This window comes from Asparagus officinalis, chromosome 1 (assembly GCF_001876935.1).
Source record: "Asparagus officinalis chromosome 1, Aspof.V1, whole genome shotgun sequence".
Lineage (NCBI taxonomy): Eukaryota > Viridiplantae > Streptophyta > Magnoliopsida > Asparagales > Asparagaceae > Asparagus > Asparagus officinalis.
The window spans coordinates 126,506,332-126,531,870 of NC_033794.1; the positions used below are offsets into that span (position 1 = coordinate 126,506,332).

The 25,539-nt window shown below is 36.8% G+C and overlaps 3 protein-coding genes across 3 annotated transcripts; 2 read left to right on the forward strand and 1 right to left on the reverse strand.

The window, feature by feature from the left end:
* LOC109841407 (serine/threonine-protein phosphatase 7 long form homolog) lies at positions 201-1,250 on the forward strand. The gene is made up of 3 exons (XM_020410363.1): positions 201-778; positions 848-935; positions 1,035-1,250. The coding sequence occupies exons 1-3, from the start codon at positions 201-203 to the stop codon at positions 1,248-1,250; spliced, it is 882 nt and encodes a 293-aa protein (XP_020265952.1).
* Positions 3,202-13,546, forward strand: LOC109836090. Its single transcript, XM_020404023.1, has 5 exons — positions 3,202-3,330; positions 3,783-3,862; positions 9,627-9,766; positions 13,080-13,155; positions 13,248-13,546. The coding sequence occupies exons 2-5, from the start codon at positions 3,805-3,807 to the stop codon at positions 13,445-13,447; spliced, it is 474 nt and encodes a 157-aa protein (XP_020259612.1). The 5' UTR covers positions 3,202-3,330; positions 3,783-3,804; the 3' UTR covers positions 13,448-13,546.
* LOC109836194 lies at positions 15,054-25,433 on the reverse strand. Its single transcript, XM_020404089.1, has 7 exons — positions 25,384-25,433; positions 21,112-21,302; positions 20,552-20,607; positions 16,964-16,992; positions 16,584-16,872; positions 15,805-15,983; positions 15,054-15,456 (listed from the first exon to the last, which is right to left on the reverse strand). Exons 2-7 carry the CDS (start codon positions 21,265-21,267, stop codon positions 15,296-15,298), a joined length of 870 nt encoding a protein of 289 aa, XP_020259678.1. The 5' UTR covers positions 21,268-21,302; positions 25,384-25,433; the 3' UTR covers positions 15,054-15,295.

Genomic DNA, 25,539 nt, shown 5'->3' on the forward strand with positions numbered 1-25,539 from the left:
ATAAATTTCAATGTAGTTGATTGTTACTGAACATTTGCACTGTTTACTACATGCAGGCCCCGAGTATTACTGTTGTCAATCATACCCGTGCAAACTCTAGCTGGGAGTTGACGGATCCACAGATATAATATTATGTGCGCCAAGCCGGCTTTTTTGAGTGTTCACAACTTAAATGGGTAAGACTTGATTGGGCACTTTTGATGACATTGGTTGAAAGATGGAGGCCCAAGACAAATACTTTCCACCTGCGCCAAGGAGAGGCGACGATTACCTTGCAGGATGTTGGGGTTATACTTGGCCTCAGAGTAGATGGTGATGCAGTGACGGGCACCGATGACTTCAACTATGTCAGGGCGTGTGAAGAATTGTTGGGTCACTGTCCTACAATGAAGGGGGGAAAGATCAAGCTCGAATGGTTAAGGAATAACTTTATGAATGTACCGATCGATGCGACTGATGAGATCATTAAGAGCTATGCCCGTGCATATATTTTACATATGATCGGTACTATTCTGTTTCCGGATTCCACTAAGGATTCCGTGCACGTGAGATGGTTACCGCTTCTTGGGGACCTAGAAGAGTGTGGAGAGTTATCTTGGGGGAGTGCAGTGTTAGCCTACTTGTATAGAGAGATGACGAAAATAGCACTCGTACAAAATAAAGAATTGAAGGGCTGCCTCACTTTGCTGCAGATATGGTCATGGGAGCGATTGCATATGGGAACACCTGATTTGAGGGAGGCCCGCGCTCTCGATGGCCATATTCCGTTAGGCTGCAGGTATTATTAAGATGCATGTAATTTTAGTGCTTTATTTCAATATATACTAACCCGTTGTATATAAAATAGATGGAATGTGTCCAGATCTTGGCAAACCTCTCCAAAGGGGCATGAAAACTTTTACAGAAATGAGCTTGATCAGATGGAGGATGAACAGGTATAAAAATTATAATATCTTAATATATTCAATTATGCGACCAATTGTTACCGATATCTAAATATATTCAATCAATATATCATAATATCTTCTTTATAGGTCAAATGGATGCCCTACGAGCTAGTGTTGGAGTCACTACCGGATATTTGCTGGGAAGGTGAGGATGTATGGCGTGCTCGCATCCCACTTATATGCTTTGAGATTGTCGAAATGCACGTGCCTGACCGTGTGCTTCGACAATTTGGACTACGGCAACATATTCCAGCGCCTGTGGAGAGAATAGAGAGATCCAAGAAAAGGTGCACATCGTGCTAATTGGGAACTAATTCGCCGAAATTACATCCATAGGTGGGAATTAAGGGAGGAACAGGTAGTGATGGAGAGGGCTAATGCACCTGACCTAGGTGTGTACCTGCGGTGGTATTGGGGGATTACTCGCCGGTGGATATTTCAGGAAAACAAAGCCCCGAAGGAGTACATACCAAGAGGCCCAGTCGAGAGAGAGTTGGTAAGTGTATAAGAAAAATATACAATTATTTTCTGAGTTTTCTTTTCTCACCATCCACTTGATAATAATTTTCTTTCGGTTTTTATTTTATAGGTACAAGAGCTCGAAGAGCTTTCTACTATAGCACATGACGCATTGCGGACGACTACCGAGCAGGAGCCGAGGAACATGTTCCTTCGAATGATAAAAAAGATACGGTCGGCTCTTCAGAGGACGCGCCATGCAAGCCGTGATGGACGGGAGGAGCGACCAATTAAGTACGGACGACGACGTCGACGAGGACACACGGGGGCGGGATCAAGCTGTGCGCATGATGAAGCTGGCGGCTCACAGCAGATTCAGGCCGGATGTTCACAGGCGGTTCGAGACGACGCGGATGTCATGCACTCCCAACTTCACACACAACCGGACGAGGAACTTATCCGAGCTTACGTCGAAGGTGATCGAGGAAGGGGGAGAGGAAGAAGAGGGAGAGGGAGAGGGAGAGGGAGGGGAAAGGGCGTTGTTGATATTTGTTAAGTTTCGATGGACTTGATAGGATGTTTGCGTTTGAGTTGCAATTTGGACTTGATATGTTGTTTGTGTTGCGATGGATTTGATATAATGTTAAGTTTGCATATATGAATTGCACGTATTATATTTGTGTTTGTGATTGCATTGTGGATTGATAACAGGAGTATGATTACATTTTAGCATGTGTTATTTGTGATTATATTTTGTACTACAGGAAGTATGAGTTTCTAGGTGAATGTGGGCTGGAATGGGGTCTGCAAAATGGTCGGGGTTGGGAACCCCGACCATTTTGTGCACCCACAATGGCCCTGCGTCTGGGCTCTGCTAAATGGTCGGGGTTGGCAACCCCGACCATTTGGTCCCTGATGCTTGCTGGGCTCTGCTAAATGGTCGGGGTTGCCAACCCCGACCATTTCGTCCGTGGTTGAGCCCAACGCTTGCTGGGCTCTGCTAAATGGTCGGGGTTGCCAACCCCGACCATTTCGTCCGTGGTTGAGCCCAGCGCTTGCTGGGCTCTGCTAAATGGTCGGGGTTGGGAACCCCGACCAATTCGAAATAGGTCTATTACGAATTGGTCGGGGTTCCCAACCCCGACCATTTAGTTAAGCTGTTAGCGGGGGATGGACTAAACAGTCGGGGTTGGCAACCCCGACTGTTTACGAAGCCGATTAAAAAATAATCGACCCGTTTTCTCGCCACGGCGCTGACGTGGCGAGAAACCGGGTCGATTTCGATAAATAAAACCTGATACAGTCGATTTTGCTAATAAAAACTTAAAATAGGGCTACAGTGAAAATTTGTTCACGGGAAAAACGAAGTTCGGGGGTTTCGTTGAAAACATCCCAAAAGTTTGAGGTTTGAAGAAATTTTGTAAATAAACCATTCATATTTTTTTAAAAAATCAACCCCATTTAATTTTTTTTATAAAAATCAACCCACTTTCTCGTCATGTTAGCATCGTGACGAGAAAGTGACCCGACTATTTAGAAGGTTGCAAAACCCCAATTACAACCCTAAACCTGAATATTTTATACCCTGAATAGTCGGGGTTAGCAACTCCGACTATTTAGGAACCAGATTAAAAAAAACCGACCTATTTTCCCATCACGTTGCTGACATGACGAGAAAGTGGATCGATTTTTGTAAAAAAACTCAAGGGAATTAATTTTTAAGAAAAAAAATATGAATGGGTTTATTTAGAAAATTTCTTCTTTGTTTTTTTTTTTGGGAATTTACCCAAAGCATTGGCCTCCGGTGTAATTAGTTGTTCTATTAAGTCGGCGTCCCCAAAATTTTATCTTTATATCCTCCTCCGGAGACTAACATCGGCCTCCTTTCTCCATCCGGCGAAGCTCAATCGATCGTCTTCAACAGGCGAGTCTCCCTCTCTCTCTCTAACCCTAAATTTGGTTCTTTTGTTTTCTTTTTTGCCCTAAAATCCTTAGGTTTTCCAAACAATCGAAGAAATGAAACTTCATCGATTTATGGGTAAATCACAGAAATTCGAAGTCTCCCTTTGGTTTTAAAAGTGACATATGGTTGTCAAATTATATGATATTAGGCTTTACATGGGTGGGGTGTGGAAATGTTTTGATAAGAAGGAGAAGAAAACAAATATAGTTTAAAAAAATTGAATTAAATCTTGCCTAAAATATCAGAAAATTTTATTTGTGATATTTCGGTAAGTGGAAGAGCCTATGGGGTTTAGGCGGTATTTCATAGAATAATAAAACTATTTCATGGATAACAATTTCTTCTTTTAAATGGACACTCATTTATTATTATAGGATACAGTTTTTAACATAATATGGTTGTACATTTTGCAGTTTCTCCATTTTGTCGTAAAACATGATGCCTTCGCTGAGCACAAATGCTTCTATGGCGACACCTTCTATGTGCCCTTTTGGTATGGCATCTTTAATGTTACAACTTTTGTTACTAAATGCTATTCGTTCGAGTTCATTCTACATATTTCAATGATACGGTGTTTGATGCATCAACACTAAGAAGCTATGGAAACGGTCACTTTTATGAGCAAAACCTTGAAACCTTGAATTACATAGGAATGGTTCATGATCTAGTCTTTCACTTGATGTACAGTGAGATCAAGTTGCATGGATCCGATGAGATTCCCATGTGTGAAATATTCATTTGATGTTGTAAGAAGGTTCTTTAGGATGATTACTACTTATTTTGGCAATTGTTTGATGATTTACATGCTTCTTATAGGGCCACCCAATTACATCTAATTGGACGAGGGGTAGGAAGCCAACAATAAATTAATGCGGAGTTGTGTCTGTCCACGCCTGCATATTGATAAAAGACACAGGAAAGATTGGATTATATTTTTATAGTTATGGATCCAAAGAATTGTTGTAATAGATATTCCTTGGTGTATCACAGAGCCGGTCCTGGGTTTTCTAAGGCCCAGGTCAAATTTTCTCTGTGTGCCCCCTTTATACAAATTAAACAAACAAATAAATAAATTATCAATTAATTAACTTTATTAAAATTATAAGATTTTACAAAAGACAATCTTCTTTTCATTGCATTAAAAGAAGGAAAAAGAGTACTCCCGGATTGTAAACATTGCATTAAAAAACAAAAACTACATATTTGAGTCTACATGCTTACTCCCAAATCTCCATAAGCATTTCTTGATTTGATCGATCTACTTTTCATCCTCCACAATTAATCGAAGCAAAGAATCATCACATGTACCTACAAAATAAAAATAGCAATGAAATCTCAACTACAAAACATCATTTAAAATGTCTTCTTGTTGCACTTTTAGATGCAAAATCATCAATTATACTATCATATTTAATGTTCTCTAACATATCCTTTTCAATGCATAATATCGCTAATCCATTTAGCCTATCTTGAGTCATGGTGGTCCGCAAGTAAGATTTCAATAATTTTAATTTAGAAAAACTTCTTTCAGCAGATGCCACAGTCACAGGTATAGTCAATAATATCCTATAAGCAACCATTACATTAGGAAACATATCCACACTGTTTACAAACTCAAGAATTTTAATGGATGTCCATGGTTTATCTGTTTCATATGCTTCTTTTGGTAACATCACTTGCAACACATGTAATTCTGAAAATAAGTCTCTTGCATCAACATCGGAAACATCACCATGTTTTAAAGCATTTTCAAGATTCACACAAAAACTTTTTAATTCATTATCATCAAGCGAAGTCAATTTTGCAGCATCAAATAAGAACCCAAAAATAGATTCAAAACAATGCAATTGTTCAAACCTATTCTTCAATTCACCAAGAGCAATATCCACTATAACAAGAAAATAATCAGTTCTAAATGATTTTTCAGTTGATTGTTGTTCCCTATCACTATTGGAAACCTCATCAAAATGCCTTTTTCTACAAACTTGATGTTTTTTTGGAAATATAGGCTCAATTCCCATATCAAGAGAAATTTGTTTAGCATCAATCATGGCAGAAACAAACCCATTTATTCTATAGTTTTCAAAAAATAACACAAGTCCTTCTAATTGTCTTACAGCAGCATCAAGACGCATGTCTTCAGATTGTAATTTTTTACTAACTAAGTTAATCTTATGCAAAATGTCATGCCAAATAACCAAACTTAATATAAATTCAAAACTTGAAAGCTCTCCTGATGCTAAACTTTGAGCATCCCTACTCAATTTGGCATCTTCACTAATTTCTGTTAATTTAAATAAAGCTTTTCTAATTTGGGAAGCTTGAGATTTTATTGCTTTGACACTTTCAATGTGACTTTCCTAACGTGTAGTTAACAATGATTTTAAAGTCAAACCATCTATGTAATCAAGTAACACATTCCATCGCTTTGTTGAATTAGAGAATACCGTATATATGCATTGACATGCTCCAAAGAAAGATTTTGCTTTAACACATGAGTTGGCCATATTACAAACTATTAAGTTGAGACAATGAGAACCACATGGCATGTAAAATGCTCTAGGATTTATATCAAGTAATCTTTTTTGTACACCTAGATTTTTTTCCTTTCATATTAGAGTCGTTATCATAACCTTATCCCCTCACATCATCAATATTAAGTGTATGGGACTCAATTACATTTTGCAATTCATTAAAAAGTCCTAATCCAGATGTATCTTCAACATTCAGAAACTCTAAAAAGTACTCTTCTATATTTATTGGAGTACTTGAAACATCTACACACCTCAATATTAAAGTCATTTGTTCTTTGTGACTTGCATCAGGAGTACAATCAAGAATGACAGAAAAATATTTAGCTGTTTTTATTTTTTCAATGATTGCATGTTTAACATTTGATGCTAAAATAGCTATCAACTCATTTTGAATTTTATGGCTAAGATAATGATAATGAATCTTCTTATCTTGAATGAGTCGAAAATGGTGTTGCATTACTGGATCAAACTCTTTCAATGCTGCTTTCATGTTGTCTAAGCTTCTCACCAAGATGTTTCCAATCTCTAATTCCTTCACTAGTTAACTGACTTCTAGAATTCATTGTTTTAAACAACTTACAACAGAAACAAAACACTTTATCCAACTCCTTTGAGTACACTAGCCATTTTCGATCCTTAGTTTCCCCATTTGGTAACGTACGAATATAATAATTTGAAAAAAAATGTCTATTGTGTTCGTCCATGGGGAATTTGAGATTAGTTTCTCTTAGGGGATCTTTTTCTACAAGTAAATCTCTCATTTTTGCATCAAGATTATCCCAAACTCGTGGATCATAAATGTTCAAATCAAATCTTGTTTCGGGACATTCATTTTCATGGCAAGGTTCATCAACATTTTCATTTTCATCAAGGAAATGTTCATCACTATTTTCATTTTCATCTAGATCACCAATTTCTTCATTCACATCATTCTCATTTTCTACTAATTCTTCCAATATTGGGTGTTCATATTCATTTGGTAAATCATCTTCATCTAAATTTTCAAGTGAAGCATTGGTTTGTTTAACAAAATATTTATTCAAAGATCCTCTTAAACTTTGAGCAATTTCATCATTTTTTTTCTTTTTTTGTCTCTTGAGATTTCCGGAAAGTTGTTTCTTAGGAAACATTTTTTAATTTTTATAATAAACACTTAACAAAGAACAAAGAACAATAAAACCTGGATTTTGAGCATATGTTCTTCCACTTGAAACTTCCAATTATAAAGATCAAGAATCTCAGCCAATGTTTCTGTTGAATCAAATAATAAGTAAGAAAAAGTTAAAAAGATATGTATTACAAATTTGTCATTTACAAAATTTATACATCTAAATTCTATATGTTATTGTTAAAAAAAGTACCTTCAAAGAAAGTTGTTGCCTATCAGTCCAGTCGAACCCCACGAGGTCAGAGTTGGGGCTTAATCAAGAGCATCCTGATACAAAAGTTTAGATTAAATACTGAACCATAAAATCAAGAGTTAATGAGTTATCAAAGGAAGTTCAACATTTCAGAGCTCATACACAATTGAATAACATAAGCAAAACCCAACTGATTTAATCTAATAGGTAATAAATAAGGATATCAAGGGACTGCCTTCATAGAACCCTAGCTCTGTCATATTTAATGTGAAAGTTTGAAAGTTTAGGGGATTAATATCCAAAAGAACCTGAATAATGACTTTTTTCCACCAGATTTATCACGCATTGATATATGCAACTTGCATAATGCAAGTGCCTTCCCAACATGTAGAAATCAATCAGAGAGATTCCAAAAACTTCAAGCAGTTTCCCCAATTCAATCTATTAATCTAAAAATAAAGAATTTCAGAGAATTTTGAGAAATAGTGAAATACCCAAATGGAGAATCATGAAGAAATATGAAAATCTAGTATCAAGGAATTTCAGAGAATTTTCTTGATTTTTTCGCAGCGCCAGCGCCCAGATCTCCCGCCAGCAGCAGCTGAAGCTCAAGTGGGCCGGAAACCGTCGAATAATTTTAGAGAGGGGAAGGGAGAGAGAGAGAGAGAGGAGAATTTAGTAAAGGAAGAGATGAGGTGAAGAAGAGCTGAAGAGGCGGTGGGTTGATCATGCCTTGATTGATGGGAATTGGCTAATTGGGAAATTAACCAGTCGGCCTAGGGGTAGGGGTGAAGAAGACTAAGAGGCGGTGACAACTTGATGTGAGTTGTAATTGTGGCTTTTTTATTTATTAGTTCATCCCATAGTTTCCTCACCCACCCCTAGTGCCCCCCTCAGTTGTGGGCCCTGGGCTGTAGCCCTGGTGGCCCTACCCCTAGGCCGGCTCTGGTGTATCACGAAGTACCCTTAGCTTATCCATCCAAGAGTAGTTATGTTCTTTAAACTTATTCATTATCTATTGATGCCAGTGTACCAAAGTGCATTTTATTTCTTGACAAATAGGCTTTAATGATGTATTGGTTGAAACCAGAAATTGTGCAATCATTTTTGCATTTCTACATCCATGCAATGACGCTACTGAATATCTTAGGTTCAGATTCTTAATAAAATGTAGTAAAATTACTTTGTTAGGATTTAAGCCTAGTCTTCATATTAAACACTTTTGAAATTTAAAAACATTCATTTTATTCTAGGGAACCTATGACTATGAGGACATTAGCCAATTGCTGGAAATTGTCATGGCTTTTAATTAAGTAGTAGTCCTTCTTCTCTGCTCTCTTAAACTGGTTATACACAGTCCAAGTGGAGCAAAGGAGGAATGGAACTTATATCATTGTTTAGTTCAAATGATTAAAAAGCTTAATACCTGTAGTTACATCCTGTTTATGCACATATTTTTGAGTCAAATGGGAGGGGATTCTATCCTATATTAAGGGAACACACCTAACAGATATGGTTTTGGTCTTCCTTGTATGCCTATCCAAATCCAATGTGATTTGCCTGTGATTTCTTATAGTAAATGCATGGCATCTTTCTCCCTTTCTCTATCCCTCACATGACAGAAAATACTTTTGCATTTGACTGACCTCTTGTTTACGTTTTGGAGACCTGTAGACCGTGCGAGTGATGGAGAGTGACAAAGGCTTGGTTCAATGCATATTTATTTTGATTTCCATCCAAAATAGCTATTAGAAATAAAGAGTCACCTGGAACCATCAGTGGGAACATTGCAGTTGTAACTTGTAAATACGAAGCTCTATCTCTAAATGTACATTACCTAATATAATATATGGATATAGTTTTATGTAGGAGTTGAGGTTGTTTCATTTATCTATTTCCATAATTAGTTCTGCTTATAGGACTGATTTACAATTAACATCTTCACATATTACTATTTTATGTTTAAAAAAAATTTGTTTTGGGTCATAATTCATAATCAGATTAAATTGTGATAGTATCAACGACCATAAAGATAAATTTTTGATTTAAATATTAAGGATCATGGAGAAGATTATGTTATAAGTTCAATTCTACAAATGATGATATGCAAAAAGTCTAATAGCCATAGTTTTGCAAATTGATCTCTGTGAAATGTTGATAGTTTTATTTTTACATACTTAAGTATATCTTCACATTTATACTCCAGTGCAAAAAACCTGGTTCTTCCCTGACTATGGTAATTTTATAGTTTCTAGATCATGTGTTGCATTTATCTTGAATACCTGTTATATTTTTAGGTTCACAGTTTCCACCCATTTTTTCTACAAGCAAATTCTTCTAACTACCTGATTCTTTGATTCAGGGAATACAAAGATTCAAAGTAGGAGCTTCCAACTGACTAGGCATGGTCTGGCGGTGCCGTACAGCCAGCCTAAAGTCGCACATACTATTTCTTACGCATCACGATCACCATCGAGAAGTTTGATATGTGCTGCTGCACTCGTAAGTATCTTTTGGATATATTTTACAAGTAACATGAAATACTCCATGATTTAATTCTGTGAAATTCTGCAATTCATAAACATCATTGATTCATTATACATGAGAGGGCCGAGATGCCAGATTTTTAGTGGAATTGGTTGACATCTTGTAGCAGGCCAGAGATGCCAGATTTTTAGTGGAATTGCTTGACATCTTGTAGCGGGCCATGTAGTTTGAATAGACTTTTTCTTTCTTGCAGGTACTGGGATGAAACTTTTACAACTGATACTGCACTCTCTTTCTGAATAGAATACAGCACCAATATCTTATCAAACTTAGTTTAAAGTTTATCAATTTGTAAAATAACATGCTAAAGTGTTGCTAAATATAATTTTCTATTCAACACTTATTTAAAATTTTAGGTAATAGGTACTAGCCCTTCTTCCAATTCATAATCGTTCAAACTCATGATACTGTTATAAAGAAGAAGAGTTAATACAGATACCGATACCAAGATCTTAAACCTTGGCTTCATACCTGTAAATCTGGCGTACCGCCAATATAGCAGCTTGTATTGGTGTTTGTTAACCCACTCCAGAATGGGGAGAGAATACTATAGGAGAGAAATTTCCTTCATTATGACATGTTTGCCTTACACTTGTGACTTAGGGATAATATTTGTTACTATAACAAACATTTCAAACATTGCCTTCTGTTTACATTTTTTCTTGGGAAATATTAGAAGAATGGAACAAAGAAGTCATGTTTGCAAGTGGGTCATTAGTGTTGTTTTAGGCCTGTGGGGCGTATGGAACTAACCCATGGGGGTTTCAGTAAAATAGCATTTTAATAGCAAACAGATTTAGGACTTTCATTTTATTGATTCATTTGTCGTTGATAGATACCGCAAATGGTGTAACAGGAAACAGAAGAATGTCAAGTCAAATCATTTTAGGCAGATCAAGCTTTGTTTTATAATATAGGTAGTAGGTATATGCATGTTTTGTAATTGTAAATCTTTACTGCTTAAGTTGAAAAATAAAGGCAATTCTTCTTATGCTTTTTGAACAAAAGCTCTCCTTATATAAATAACCAGTTATACCTCCAGTTTGACCACATTCCTTCAAAAAATGCTTTAATTGTGGTGTCAGCAAAAGACTAAGAAATGAGTATTCGCTCTTAGTCATATACAGATGGCCCTATGTCTGACATTTCGTATCTTTTTATGCATTATTTAGTAGCCTCAATGACAAAACCAGCACTTAGTGTGATGATGATGTGAATGACACAATTGAATTGAATTTATGCATGAAAAAATCTATCAAATTAAAAGGTCCAGTAGGAAAAAATGTTCTAGATAGCATATCCTTCTAACCACAAAACATCCTTTTATATGGATAATTCTGTCCCAAGTATTTGAAGGAACATCGTTGAGATTTAGACAATTAATTGCCAACGACTAGCCTCCTTTGTCATTGTGGTGGTTGTATGTCAACATTTCTGTAGAAACAGCTTTTTGGGCCATCCATTATTAGAACGAGGAGGTATTAGTAACCGTAGTTTATCGACATTGCCACAAAATTGTTCTTTGAGCTCAGTTCAAAAGTAGGATCTGGCATCTTGTAACCCCTTTCTTCACCTCACTAAATTACTTGACTATTTCGGATAGTGGATGTGTATTGTTTGGCTAATCGGCTCTTCCCACACACCCTTTGGAACACTGCAATAGACGGTGAGGGTTCTGCCGGTTTGGTTGAAGATAAAGATGCAAAGCACCTCCATTCTAATTGTTTTCCACTCAAAATACGTATTGCAGAACTTATTTCTATTCACAGTCTTCATGATTCATATGGTATCATACCTTAACCATCTAATTCACAGGTTATTTTACGTCAACTGTTTGTTATTTATACTCTGGTAAGCATCTCACTAGCTTCTGCATAATGACCATCTGTTGACTGTTGACAGAATTGTCAAGGCTTAATTTTCTTGTCAAGTTTAGCTATTGCTTTCATAAGAAGTCACATCCATGGAAGAGCTGGGAAAAGGTTACGTGATATATTGTTTGTTTAACTTAATGGTGTCATCCCGTAAGTGTTTTGAGTACCTTGGTGCCATGTTGGGAGAGAGGCGTTCAGTTGTTTTATCACCTCTTGCAAGTGTTGCCCTCACTTGTATCATTACATGCATGGCTAAGTAGGTGGTCATATACCCTCTTACATTAGCACCTACAGACTATTATGAATAACTTTTTTCTTCTCTACCATGGTTTGAAATGTGTGCTTGGATGCCCTGTTTGGGTTGTTTATGGCACTTTTTAAAATTGTGGATGATCCGTTCCGTTCAACTTGATCTACATATTCTAAAACCCCAACACACCAAATTTGGTGTGAACTCGTTGTGGTTTGACCCTCCGTCGAGCCATGTAAAAAGTTCTATTCACTCGAAACCGTTAAAATTGATACAAATGGATGAAGGGTCAAACTACGACGGGTTCACCCCAAATTTGGTGTGTTGAGGTTTTAGAATATGTAGATCAAGTTGAACGGAACGGATCATCCACAATGTAGCTCAATCAAGTGATCATCAATGGATAAGAGTAAAACTCCTATAAACTTAAGTGGGCAGGAGCCCTTTGTCCACCAACTTTTTTATTCATTGATTTTGCATTGAGATTTGTGCTAGCATATGATATAAATGAAGACACAAATCTTAAAGATAGCATTGATGTGTAGCACAAATCTTAAAGATAGCATTGATGTGTAGCACAAATCTCAAAGCGTAATGAAGGGATAAAAAGTTTAGTGGACAAGTGCTCCTATCCACTTAAGTTTATAGGAGTTTTACTCTCTCTCTCTATATATATATATATATATATATATATATGTATGTATGCTGGTATGTAGCTGGTTTACCAAATTTAGCAATACCGGTATTTGGTAGCTAGTATCTCAAGCACTTGTTTGCAGGTATTTCCAGTTCTTGGTGGGTTGGAGGATACACCAGTAGATAGCAAGTGATGAGTAAATATGATGTTGCTTTTACTGTTCAAGTTATTCTAGAATTACGATTGACAACCGATATAGCTGTTTGTGGCTCGCGCTGTATATCTATGTACTATTATTGTCTCCTTATTGCGTTCTGTACCCTTTTTTAATCCTATATACGTTTTCAAAATAGGATATGATCTATCTATTCTGTTCGTATACATTTAGCGTCAGCTTATTAATGATTTTTTATTGTAAGGCTTCATTTTTTCCCTTCTTCTTGTTAGTCCTTGCTTCCTTTGTTTTCCTTACTCTTTTTTTCTGAACATTTACTTTCCCTGCTGCAGAATGCAAGATGTGCAGAAGGGCAGACCCAAACAGTGACACGCCAATCATCAACAATCACTATTGCCCCAACGCAAGGTAAATTCAAAGATAAGCCGCCTGTGCCCTGTGGGGTAATATATTTTGTATTTAATTAACGAGAATTCGGGCAAAATTGCTGGGGTTTTCAGGTAAGGAGAAGTCACCGGAGCTTGACGATGGAGGGACAGGGTTACCTCCGAGGGATGATGATGGTGGCGGCGGCGGAGGCGGCGGAGGAGGCGGGCCTAACTGGTCTGGGGGTTTCTTTTTCTTTGGTTTTCTTGCTTTCTTGGGATTACTCAAGGATCAAGAGAGTGAAGGACCTTATCGAGATAATAGAAGAAGATAGAGCTTGCCCAATTATCTACAGGATGCTTCATGTTGTCTTTTAAGATTGAAGTATTAAAATTGTTCTACTCATTAATACATACAAGATTTTCTATGCCAAGTCAGAGATGGGGGAGCCACCAAAAAAAAAAAAAAAAAAAAAAATAATAAAAATAAAAAATAAAAAGTAAGGGTGTTTTTTCAATATTTTTATCCCTCTAAATCTTTCAAAGTATGATATTAGCCCCCCATGTTTATCATATTTTGAAATCAGTCCCCCAGGTAGATGTCCTCGTCCGAGAGGGTTATTGGGAGGTTGAGATCATTGATCTTTTGCTTAGGAAGGATTTCCGGATTTTTTTTCTCGGAAGTGAGGGCGAGAGAGGTAGGGGAAATTAAGGTTAGGGGTTGATGATTGGGAATTAGGATTTGGGGATAACGCTAGGGCTTGGAGATTGGAGTTCAGAAATTCATTGACTATTTTGCTAGCGTTTGGAGATTTGGGATCAAATATTCATGAGAGTCTAATTCAAAATGTGCAAGATTTGGAGGACTGATATCTTATAAACATTTCAAATTTACAGTTATTTAGGACACATGTGCTTTGCATATGCTTTATGTTGGGGGTAAAAAGGAAACAACACGCTTGTTTTTTGCTGAAAAATTGATTTGGTGTGACATTACAAACAAAACAGCAAGCAAATGTAGCTTGGATTTAACAAAAGAAGAAGAAGAAGAAGAAAAGAATAGAAAAAAAGATGGTATGGATCAATTTGAACAAAAATTAAGATGGTTTTTACGTAAAAACCGTTATTTCTACTATCAACTAGAAGATAACACTCGTATCACTGTCACGATATGAAATCCTCCTCTTTTTAGGGTTGTTAGTCAGATGGCACTCAAAACTAGAACTAGGATAATTTGTAGGATAAAATTTTATAACATTAATCAATTAGAACTAAAACTAGAACAAAATTTTATAGTGTTAGTCAACAAGAATTCTAACAAAACTAGAACTGAGATAATTGTACAAAATTATCTCACTTTTTTATTTTTCTATACAAAAATAAAAGTTCTAATTTCTCAGATTATCCCAAATCTTAGCTTAGAACTAGGTGATAAAAAATAGAACTCATATTTATTTTATTATCTTTTATTTTTTATATTTAGTTTTTTCTTTACTTTTCCCTACTATGGTCATCACCACCATTAGACCATGCCGTCAGATCATATCTCATCCGCTCTTAATCATCTCTGATATTTTCTTTTTTTTACCAAATAGTGTAATTATATAGTTAATTTAAAAGTAAATATTGCATCAATCCATAATTTATTAAACCATAAAATTGAGAGATGAAGGAAAGAAATCTCAGGGATGTGAAGAAGGAAGGAAAATGTGAACTTTTTTAGATTTGTACTACAATAATAATTTTAAAAAAAAGCTACAACATATATTATAATATTAATTGTCAATATCATATGGTCTAACCAAAAGTTATTTAACAGTAAATAACATTCTCGTAAATAATTATCAATCAATAATTAGTAAGATTAAAAATGCATAAATAATATTTATGTTCTCAAAATGCATAAATATATACTTCATGGATATAAAAGTTTATCCTACATTATTTTATTAAAATATCCCGCTTCACGAAATTGTTTCTATTTATTCCACCAAAATATCCCACTAGCAAAAAAAAAAAAAAAAAAAAAAAAAACACGTTCCACTTTAGCAATTATTCCACTTCGCATGAAAACGTCCTAATTGACCAACAACCACGAACAGAACATGTAAAATCTTGAGAAGACTGCTATATATGAATACCATAAAAACAGAATTAGCCACTTCTCATGCCCCGAGTTGCACTCAAAAAAATCTTCTCATTCTTGGGGAGCCATCATGTTGATTCGATGAGCTGGGTCTCTGATCTGGTTGGTTTCGCGGTCCTCGCCTCCCTGCACCGTTTCCTCGACGAAATCGGGTCCTCCGACCATTCAGATACCAGTTATACCTCACCTCGACCGAAGCTATTAGAGTGAATAATACCCACAAAAAATAGGAGGGGCCAATGTTAGCGAGTAAAAAGTTATTAAGGTTAATTGCGCATAGGCCCCCGACAGCATCCCTGTTTCGCATTTACTACCCTTGAGGCTTCGCTGTGGCAGCGAGTTAAAATCTTTTTTTTCCCTACTCTTTTACCATCAGATAAACGCACTAATCTCACCCGAGGGGGTAAAAGGGTCAAAGAAATTCAAAACACGATGAAAGTACAGGGTGGTAAGCGCAAAACATGGGGTACTACAGGGGGTCAATGTGCAAGTTACCCAAGTTAACTGTGCATGAAGAGGAAGGCATTGGTGGTGGTTGTTTCGTACCGGCTGATTGCCCATCAAACGCATGCTGATACCTCTGGCGACCCATCGCATCGGCATATGCTCGACGTTCACCGTGCCGATGGAACAGTTGGGAGCCGGGGCCTGCTGGTCTAACACCAGTTGTTGATTGAGCGCCCGTTCCGTATGGAGTATTCATTGATGAAGAGTTAGAGGGGAATCTAGAGGAATAAATGCAAGTATATTGGATCACTTAGGAGCATGTAATATATTTTATCCCACAAAAAAAAAAAAAGAGTTTCCTCCCTGAACAAGTAATATTGAAGGAAGTAGCATGCATGCGAGACAATTATTGGTCGGATACATGGCATCAGAGACCACCGTTTACCTATGGGAAAATTTGCAAAATAGTCCGTTTTTGCTAATTATTTAGCAAAATAGACCGTTTTGCTACATAATTAGCAAAATAGACATCTTTTGAAAAAAAAGAGGTCGATTTTGAAAAACAAGACTTAGAAAACATACGAGACTACTAGTCCCGTATGTTTAGAGCCAACTTAATCACGGATTAGTGACTCAGAAAACTTACAAGATTAGTAGTCCCGTATGTTTTCTGAGTTGTTTTGCAAAATAAACCTCTTTTTGGCCTGTTGGTCAAAAAAAGGTTTATTTTGCTAATTATTTAGCAAAACGGTCTATTTTGCTAAATAATTAGTAAAAACGGACTATTTTGCAAATTTTCCCTTTATCTATTATGCTAAAGAATGACAATGAAGACTGCCTGTAAAAGTAAAAGAAAATATTCACACTGGTTTACTTACCGCATCACCCGCTCCCGGTCCAGAGTCTGGTGATTGAGCGGAAAGGCCCCTTGCAAACCATCTGACCCGAAACCACGACCAAACCTGCGTGCCATGTTCCTCCGCAGATAAGGAAGACGACGGACACGAGCAGCAGGCGAAGTCCCCGTATTCTGGGTGGTAGATGATGGTCCGGGGATATCATTCAAGTCAGGAATAGGCGAAGGAGCCTGCAAAAGACGCGTGAAGTATTCCGAAGGCTCGTGCGGTGGAAGATCTGGTGACATCGGTTCAAGCTGGAGACCGCGATCTACCAAATGAAACCAATTCTTGCATGATATAGTAGTAGTATAACCAACATGAACGGTTAGTGTACAATAATATGTTGGATGTAAACTTACTTTCAGCTGTCCTCGAGGATTCTTCTTGCCTGCAGGTTTTCCGGTTTCATGAGGTCAGAAAGTTCCGTGCATGGATAATGAATAAATATTTATGTAAGTTTAGAAAAATTCAGTCGTTTGAAGTTCTTAAATGTAGAATATGACACTTTAAATATCTACTCTAATCAAATTTCTGTATTTTGAATTTGCATCAGGGCATCCGTCGTTAAGCCTTCTTCCTCTTAAACTAAAATAAAACTATGACCCCAACAAAATTGATTACATAAACGAACTCAAATCTGAGCGTGAGGAGTCTTGTTTCCTAAGCAACATCCTCAATGATAAGTGATGAAAGAATCCAATATAAACGAGTTCGATCACATAAAAAATATGCCCATTAAAGCTATAACAACAAATTATGCCTATATTAGTAATAGTAATAACAAAACCCTATTACGTACACTAGCAAATGCTCATTTAATGATTTGAGAGTTTAACAGATGCAACTAACGAAAGTTGTAATTGACTAGACCAGAATTTTAGAATTTGTTTCTGAAATATGAGGTGAAGAGAATTGTATTCACTTATATTACATGAGAAAATAACATGTATTTATATACAAACTAGAGAAGCTATTCTAGGAAACTAGGAGAATATAGGAAACTAAAATAATTACAATTAATCCTAATTGACAGCTATCTAATTGACAACTATCTAATTGACAGCTTATCTAATTGACAGCTAATATATAACACTCCCCCTCAAGCTGGAGCATAAATGTTAATCATGCCCAGCTTGTTACAAAGATAATCAACCCGCACCCCATTTAAAGCTTTTGTGAAGATGTCCCCTAGTTGTTCTCCAGTCTTTACATATCCTGTGGAGATCAAGCCTTGTTGAATTTTCTCACGAACAAAATGACAATCAATTTCGATGTGCTTAGTCCGCTCATGGAACACGGGATTAGATGCAATATGAAGAGCAGCTTGGTTATCACACCACAATTTCGTTGGTACTGAAGTTTTAAATCCTACTTCAGTCAATAGCTGATATATCCACATTATCTCGCACACAGACTGTGCCATAGCCCTATATTCTGACTCTGCACTGGATCGTGACACAACATTTTGCTTCTTACTCTTCCAAGAGACCAAATTTCCTCCAACAAAAACACAATAACCTGAAGTGGATCTTCTATCCATCTTGGAACCTGCCCAATCTGCATCTGAGAAACACTCAATATGAGTGTGCCCATGATCCGCATACACGATACCTCGTCCTGGTGCTCCTTTCAAGTAACACAAAATTTGCTCTAATGCTGCCCAATGATGAATTGTTGGGGATGACATAAACTGACTGACAACACTAACTGAGAATGCAATATCTGGACGAGTCACGGTAAGGTAATTCAACTTTCCAACCAACCTACGATATTTTTCAGGGTCTTCAAATGGTTCCCCATCTCCTGTAAGGTGCAAATTTGGACTCATTGGAGTACTGCAAGGCTTTGCTCCCAATTTTCCTGTCTCAGTCAATAAGTCAAGGATATATTTTCTCTGAGATAGAAAAATACCTTGTTTACTCCGAGTGACTTCAACTCCCAAGAAATACTTGAGCACCCCTAAATCCTTTGTGTGAAACTGAGTATGAATGAAAGATTTAAGGGATGAGATTCCTCTAGTATCATTTCCCGTAATAACAATGTCATCCACATATACAACTAACAGAATGATACCAGCAGTTGATTGTTTATAGAACACAGAATGATCTGACTTGCTTTTCAACATACCAAATTTCTCAACAGCCTGACTAAATTTTCCAAACCAAGCACGAGGACTTTGTTTCAAACCATATAAAGATTTTCGAAGACGACAGACTCGCCTTGACTCCCCCTGAGCAACAAAACCAGGAGGTTGCTCCATATACACCTCCTCCTGAAGATCACCATGAAGAAAAGCATTCTTGATATCTAGTTGATGTAAAGGCCAATGATGAGTAGCTGCCATTGAAATAAACAATCGAACAGATGTCAACTTAGCAACAGGAGAAAAAGTATCACAATAGTCCACTCCATAGGTTTGAGCATAACCCTTAGCAACAAGACGGGCCTTCAATCGAGCAATTGATCCATCTGGATTGACCTTAACAGTGAATACCCATTTGCACCCTATGGCCCGTTTTCCTAAAGGTAAATCGACCAAGTCCCAAGTACCATTGACATCTAAAGCATTCATCTCTTCTATCATTGCATTATGCCAACCAGGATGAGATATGGCTTCACGAACAGTCTTAGGAATAGAGATAGAATCAAGGGAAGCAATAAAAGAGCAAGAGGAAGATGACAAGTGATTATAAGAAACAAAAGAAGAAATAGGATAAGTGCACTGACGTTTACCTTTACGTAATGCAATAGGAAGATCATCGCTTGGGACCGGATCTAATGACGAAGAAGCAGGTGCAGGACATGAAACAGGAGGTGGACGCCTGGAGTACACTTTAATAGGAGGCATATCAGGAGCTGTGACTGAGACAGATTGAGTAATAGGAGACTCATCAGGAGTTGTGTCTGAGACAGGTTGAGGAATAGGAGACTCGTCGGGAAGTGTGTCAAGGTCAGAAGATGTGATAGAATATACCAATAAATCATCATCCTCCCCCTGACGAGTAGGAATAGATGAAGACGAAAAGTAAGGTGAGTTTTCCATGAAAGTAACATCAATTGAGACAAGATATTTGTTAAGATTGGGACAATAACACCTATACCCTTTCTGAAGACGAGAATAACCAAGGAATACACACTTCAATGACTTGGGATCTAATTTGGTGACATGTGGACGAACATCTCGAGCAAAACAAGTACTACCAAATATCCTAGGATCAACAGGAAACAATGACTTACCGGGAAAAAGGATTTTGTAAGGGATATCACCATTAAGAACAGAAGATGGCATGCGATTGATAAGAAAACATGCTGTGGAAACAGCATCGGCCCAAAATTGTTTAGGAACATGCATTTGAAATAAGAGGGCTCGTGCAGTTTCAAGAAGATGTCTGTTTTTACGTTCTGCTACACCATTTTGGGATGCAGTATCAACACAAGAAGTTTCATGAAGTATGCCATTAGAAACCATATAAGAGTGAAATAAAGCAGATGTATATTCTTTGGCATTATCACTTCGCAAAGTACGAATTGAAACATTAAATTGATTCTTAATCTCAGCACAAAATGCACAAAATATAGAAAACAACTCAGAACGATTTTTCATTAAATATAACCAAGTTATACGAGAGTAATCATCCACAAAAGTTAATTCATAGTGAGAAAACATAACATATAAGAAATTGTAATTCATAGTGAGTGATCTAATCAACGATATATTCTCTCAAAATACGATGTACACTATCAGCTGACATGAATTTGGTGTAGTGGTAAAGAAAGAGCTTAGGGAACAATCATAAGTTCCAAATCAAGTTTTTTCCAGCATTCTAAAAAACAGTTAGTGGCATCAATTTACTTGGAATCAGAAGTGTAACAGATGAAGTTTTATTTGATAAACCAATCACCAAACAAAATAACTTAAAACAGTACATATAAGAGAATATACTTACTCAAGTGTCGGCAACTGAACTGGTGCAGATGCATTCTGGGAAACTGCTCCAGCCGACTGAAATTGAAGCGAGAAAAATAAATCCTCAATATTAGAACATATTTGTGCATACACTTACTTCAGCTTCTGCAATGGGTAAAGTACTTCATAGATGAAAATATTTCAGTTTCATTTTGTGTACCTTCTAAAATATGACAATCCCCTTTATATAATTCAACCTCTCATGTATATATGGAACAGGTACATGTTTACTTCATCAAGTAAGTATACTTCTCATTAACAGCACATGAAGACAAAAATATAAGAAAGAAAACAAGCATGGTGAGCAACTAGGAATTCTAAATCATCTTTCCTCCTTTTATCGAAGAAATCTATAATACCAACTATACTATCAAACTAATTAGATAAACAGGAAAAATAAGAATGCTGCAGTAGTATAACAAGACAACGATCAACATCTAAACGAAAAGAATATAGAACTGGCAGAAATAAACATGAAATTCTGACTAACCAATTACCTATTTTGACAATAAAATTTAATGGCATTAAGCAAAATCAAACCTCAGTATCAGACCATAAAGACGCAATTACCATGCCAGAGTTGACTTCATCATTGAGTCCCCGAATTATCTGTAGAACTGCATATTCAAATGAAATATGGACATCATGAAATCTCCAGTCTCCATCCTCAACTCCTCGGCAATTAGGACACTGCATGCAACCTTTTTCATTAAACGCTGAACCAATACAATCTGCAAAAAATGAAAACGTAAGAAGCATGTATGCGTAAAAATAACCAGGTAAACATAAAGATAGATACATGGGTCACATGTTGCATGTTTTAATGACAGAAATAGAAGGGCTAAACAAGGTAAGGATGAAGGACTATTCATGACACAAATCTAATTGCAGGGTTTGATTTTACTACTAATATAGACTTGTCAGTTGCAAAAGTTACTATATTTTCAAGCCGACACTAAATCAGATGAGTATGTAGGGATTAGGATGCCTGCCTATACATAGCGCATACTAGTGACTGCCAACGAGAGACTGATAATGAGTTGCACTTCCTCACAACTCCTTTAAGAAAATAAAACTGATGAAGACATTTTTACCATGTTATGAGACCGCCAGAAATCAACAAGTCTTGTTAATGTCTGTATGATATATGCCACTGAGCACCACTTTCCGTTAACAACCATCTAATTCCTCTCTTCCCAAATCAACCATAACAACGCTAGTATAGAACAACTATATTCACTTTGAAGATTGTGGGGGATGTTGGACATCCTCCAACCATGTTAGAACTCCATAATAGAGAAGGACTACATAGGATGGCGAATCTTTGTATAAACGCCACACTTCTCTTGGGAAATAATATTCTGATAAATGTGTAGGGTAGATTCAATTGCATTATAACAAAAAACACATGTTGAGGGAACATTCATTCCACATTTTATCCAATTTTCTTGGTGGACAGACAGATCAAAGAAAACCAACCAAACATGAATGCAAAGTTTGAGTGAGATCGGGTTCACCATAAGCGGAAAAAATGGATAGACCAAGCTACGTAACTACTTAGGGCTTGATAGAGAGAGTGAACCAGAACGTTGCCATTACTGAAGGTTCCAAATTCTTTTGTCTTCATGATTACCTTGTGGTTGTGGTTGAAGAATATTCAACAGTTCCTGAAGGCATTAGAGAAGATAAGGGGACTCCATTGTTGGAATGAAGGAGTTCAAAACTAATTATTCATCATCCACAAGCTTCAAGAGATAAGTGCGATAGCAAGTGAAACAAGTCCGGAAAGATTGTTGCAAGACAATTTGTTCTCACCCAATATCAAGCCAAGACCTTGTTGATACACCATTACCAATATCTATTATGATCCCGATAAAGAAAGGTGAGATTGGTTTTAGAACTTTGCGCCAAATAGAAGAGACGAGATCGTTAATACAGGAGGCTTGGTCATGTTTGTGTCTCCTTCTATCATATGTGTGTCTCGCTTCGACTTGTTGCTAAAATTGTTCAGCAACATGCAAGGTGCAAAAAAGCAATGCTAACTGTACCACAAATGTCTTACGCCTCGTTTGGTACATGAGAATGAATGGGAATGGAATGTCAATTTCCACTTCTCATTCCTTCAATACCAAACACGACCTTATTTTGAAAGCTAGAATGCTCATTCACACTTCCCCTCTCATTCCCACTTTATCTGGGAATGCACACTCCCAATGAGATGGTAGGAATCGGCTAGCATTCCCAAGTAAAGTGGAAAAACACAAAACTTTCAAATATATCCATTCCCACTTCATTCTCTAAGTTGCACCCGAATATGAGAATGGAAATGAGCATTTCATTCCCACATTAATTCAATTCATTCCCTTCTTCATTCCATTCTCACTTCATTTGATTCCAGCGTACCGTACAAGGTGTTACCGACTTAAAACATCGTACAAAAATAGAATGTATAGGTACTGACTACAATCATAGGTGGCAAAAATGAGTATAAGCGGCAATGTCTTAAAAAGTGTCACGCCGTAGAGCCTCAGTCGCTCAGCCAATGTGATTTTGTACCTTATTGCCTCGCACATCCTAAGGTGAAGAAGGTTACCAAGGCGAATGCTAAGTTGCATGGAAACGGGTACGGGTACCTCTACGGGGTGTAGGTACGGGTACCTGTACGGGGTGCCAGTACGGGACACGAAAATTTATAAAATGTAGGGCATGGGGACACAACTACATATGTTATTGAAATTAATAATTAACATGAGATCATTATTGTTTTTCAATTCATGTGTTATTAGAATTAAAGTTCCTAACAAAATCTTAAGTTTTTTTTATTCATGTTGATTATAATAAGTTGGAAGGTGTTCGTTTTTGAAGTAGAAACTCAAACGACCCTCAAAATCATAGTTTTAAATTTGGGCATGAGCTAAAACAATCCCGACCTGTGTCTAATGAGTTTCAAAAAAATGAATGTGAAATGTAAGATACATGTCCAAAAAACGAGGCGTTTCGAATAAAACCACTCGTCCAAGAAGTGTACGAAAAGTGTTATAAATTAAAACATATATCATATAAATACGTACATGTCTAAATAAATGTATGCATATACTCAAGGAGCATCCATGAAACTTGGGTATGGATATGTTAGGGTACGTGTCCGGTAAGGGGTATGGCTTCATGATAGAAGTACCCGGGTAACATAGGGGGAGCGTCTTTTGGTGCCTAAAGAGCTCGGCTAGGGCATGTGCGGCAAGGTGCCATAGGTATTCGTCTATGTTGTGAATTTCTGAGGGTGTGAAAGTGTAATGTATCTAATTAACTATATCATTTGAGGACGCGCCACAATTTGAACCTAAAAATTCAAACTTTCTTGCTTCGCTACCTATATTATTAGTTACTATTTATTTAGTATTTATTACTTACAACTTTATTTAGATGGTTTATGACTTGTTAGGTATCACAAATTGTGACATCAAAAATTTGACTGTGATTATTTTGTCCTGCTGTGATTTATTGATATTGTGTTTCGTTGCATATAATTTGTAATGTTTAAGAAAAATTGAATATTTATCACCTTGATTCACTTAGGCAAATGTCACATTATGAAAATTCATCTCCTTGACATCACCTTTCACTTTAAAAACACTGGACCAAGGTGGGTGATTGCTAAGTGCATGGAAGAGAGGGTGAAGCAAAAAGTTTCCATTATTAGAAAACTTCAGGTAATCCATCTTTGAAAATGAAGGGGTCCAAAACCAATTATCCATCATCCGCAAAGTTTGAGTGATAATTGTAGTTGTATGATCCATAGCAAAGTGAAATAAGTATGGAAAAATCTTAGCAAGAGATTTGATTTCCACCCAGTGATCAAGACAAAAATTTGTTGATACACCATTACCAACATCTCTTTTAATCCCAGAGAAGAAAGTTAAGGCTAACTTAGAACTTTGCACCCAAAAGAAGAGAGATGGTCATTAATATAAAAGGATAGGTCATATGTCCGTCTCCTTCTATCATATGTGTCTCACTCCGAGTAGTTGCACATATTGTTCGACACCATGACAAGGTGCAAAAAGGAATGCTAGCTATATTCTAAATTTCTTACCATTTTACTAGTACAAGGTAATTAAAAATCTCCCAAAGATAACACATAGGACTTGATGACAAATATGAGTGAGACTAGAGGCCGGCCATAGGCAATGACTGTAAAGCGGTTTGTGATTGCTTAGCGTTTGTAGAAAGATTGAACCACAACATTTCCACTATTTGAAAGCTTCCAAATTCCTAGCTTCATGATCAGCTAGCCATCCTGGTCGAAGAAGATTCAGTGAGTTCATGACGACAACGGAGATAATGAGGGGACTTCATCTTCGAAAATGAAGGAGTCCAAAACCAATTATCCATCATCTGCAAATTTTGACAGCTAATGATCAAAGCCAAAACCTTATCGATGCACCATTACTAATATCTCTTTTAATCCAAGAGAAAAAAGTTGAGGCTGACTTTAGAACTCTGCGCCCAAAACAAGAGATATGGTCATTAATACAAGAGGATCAGATGGATCATATGTATGTCTCCTTCTATTAAATGTGTGTCTCATTTCAAGTAGTTGCTAATATTTTTCAACACTATAGCAAGGTGCAAAGCAAGGTTAACTATATAATAAATTACGTACTATTTAGGTAGTGTTAAACATCTTCCAAAAATAAAATAAAAATAGAACACATAGGTCTTGATTGCAAACAAGTGAGACTGTGACCATAGGCGCCGAAAATGGATAGATCAAGGTGAGTGATTGTGTACTGCGTGATAGAGAGAGCAAACCAAAAAGTTCATTAGAGAGCTTCCAAATTCTTTCTTCTTCATGATAATCTAGCCATTATTGTTGAAGAATATTTAAAGTTCCTGAAGACTGTTTGCGTCAAAAGTTGGTTTTGTTATGGAATTCATTATATCTTCGGTCGATTACAACAAATTCAA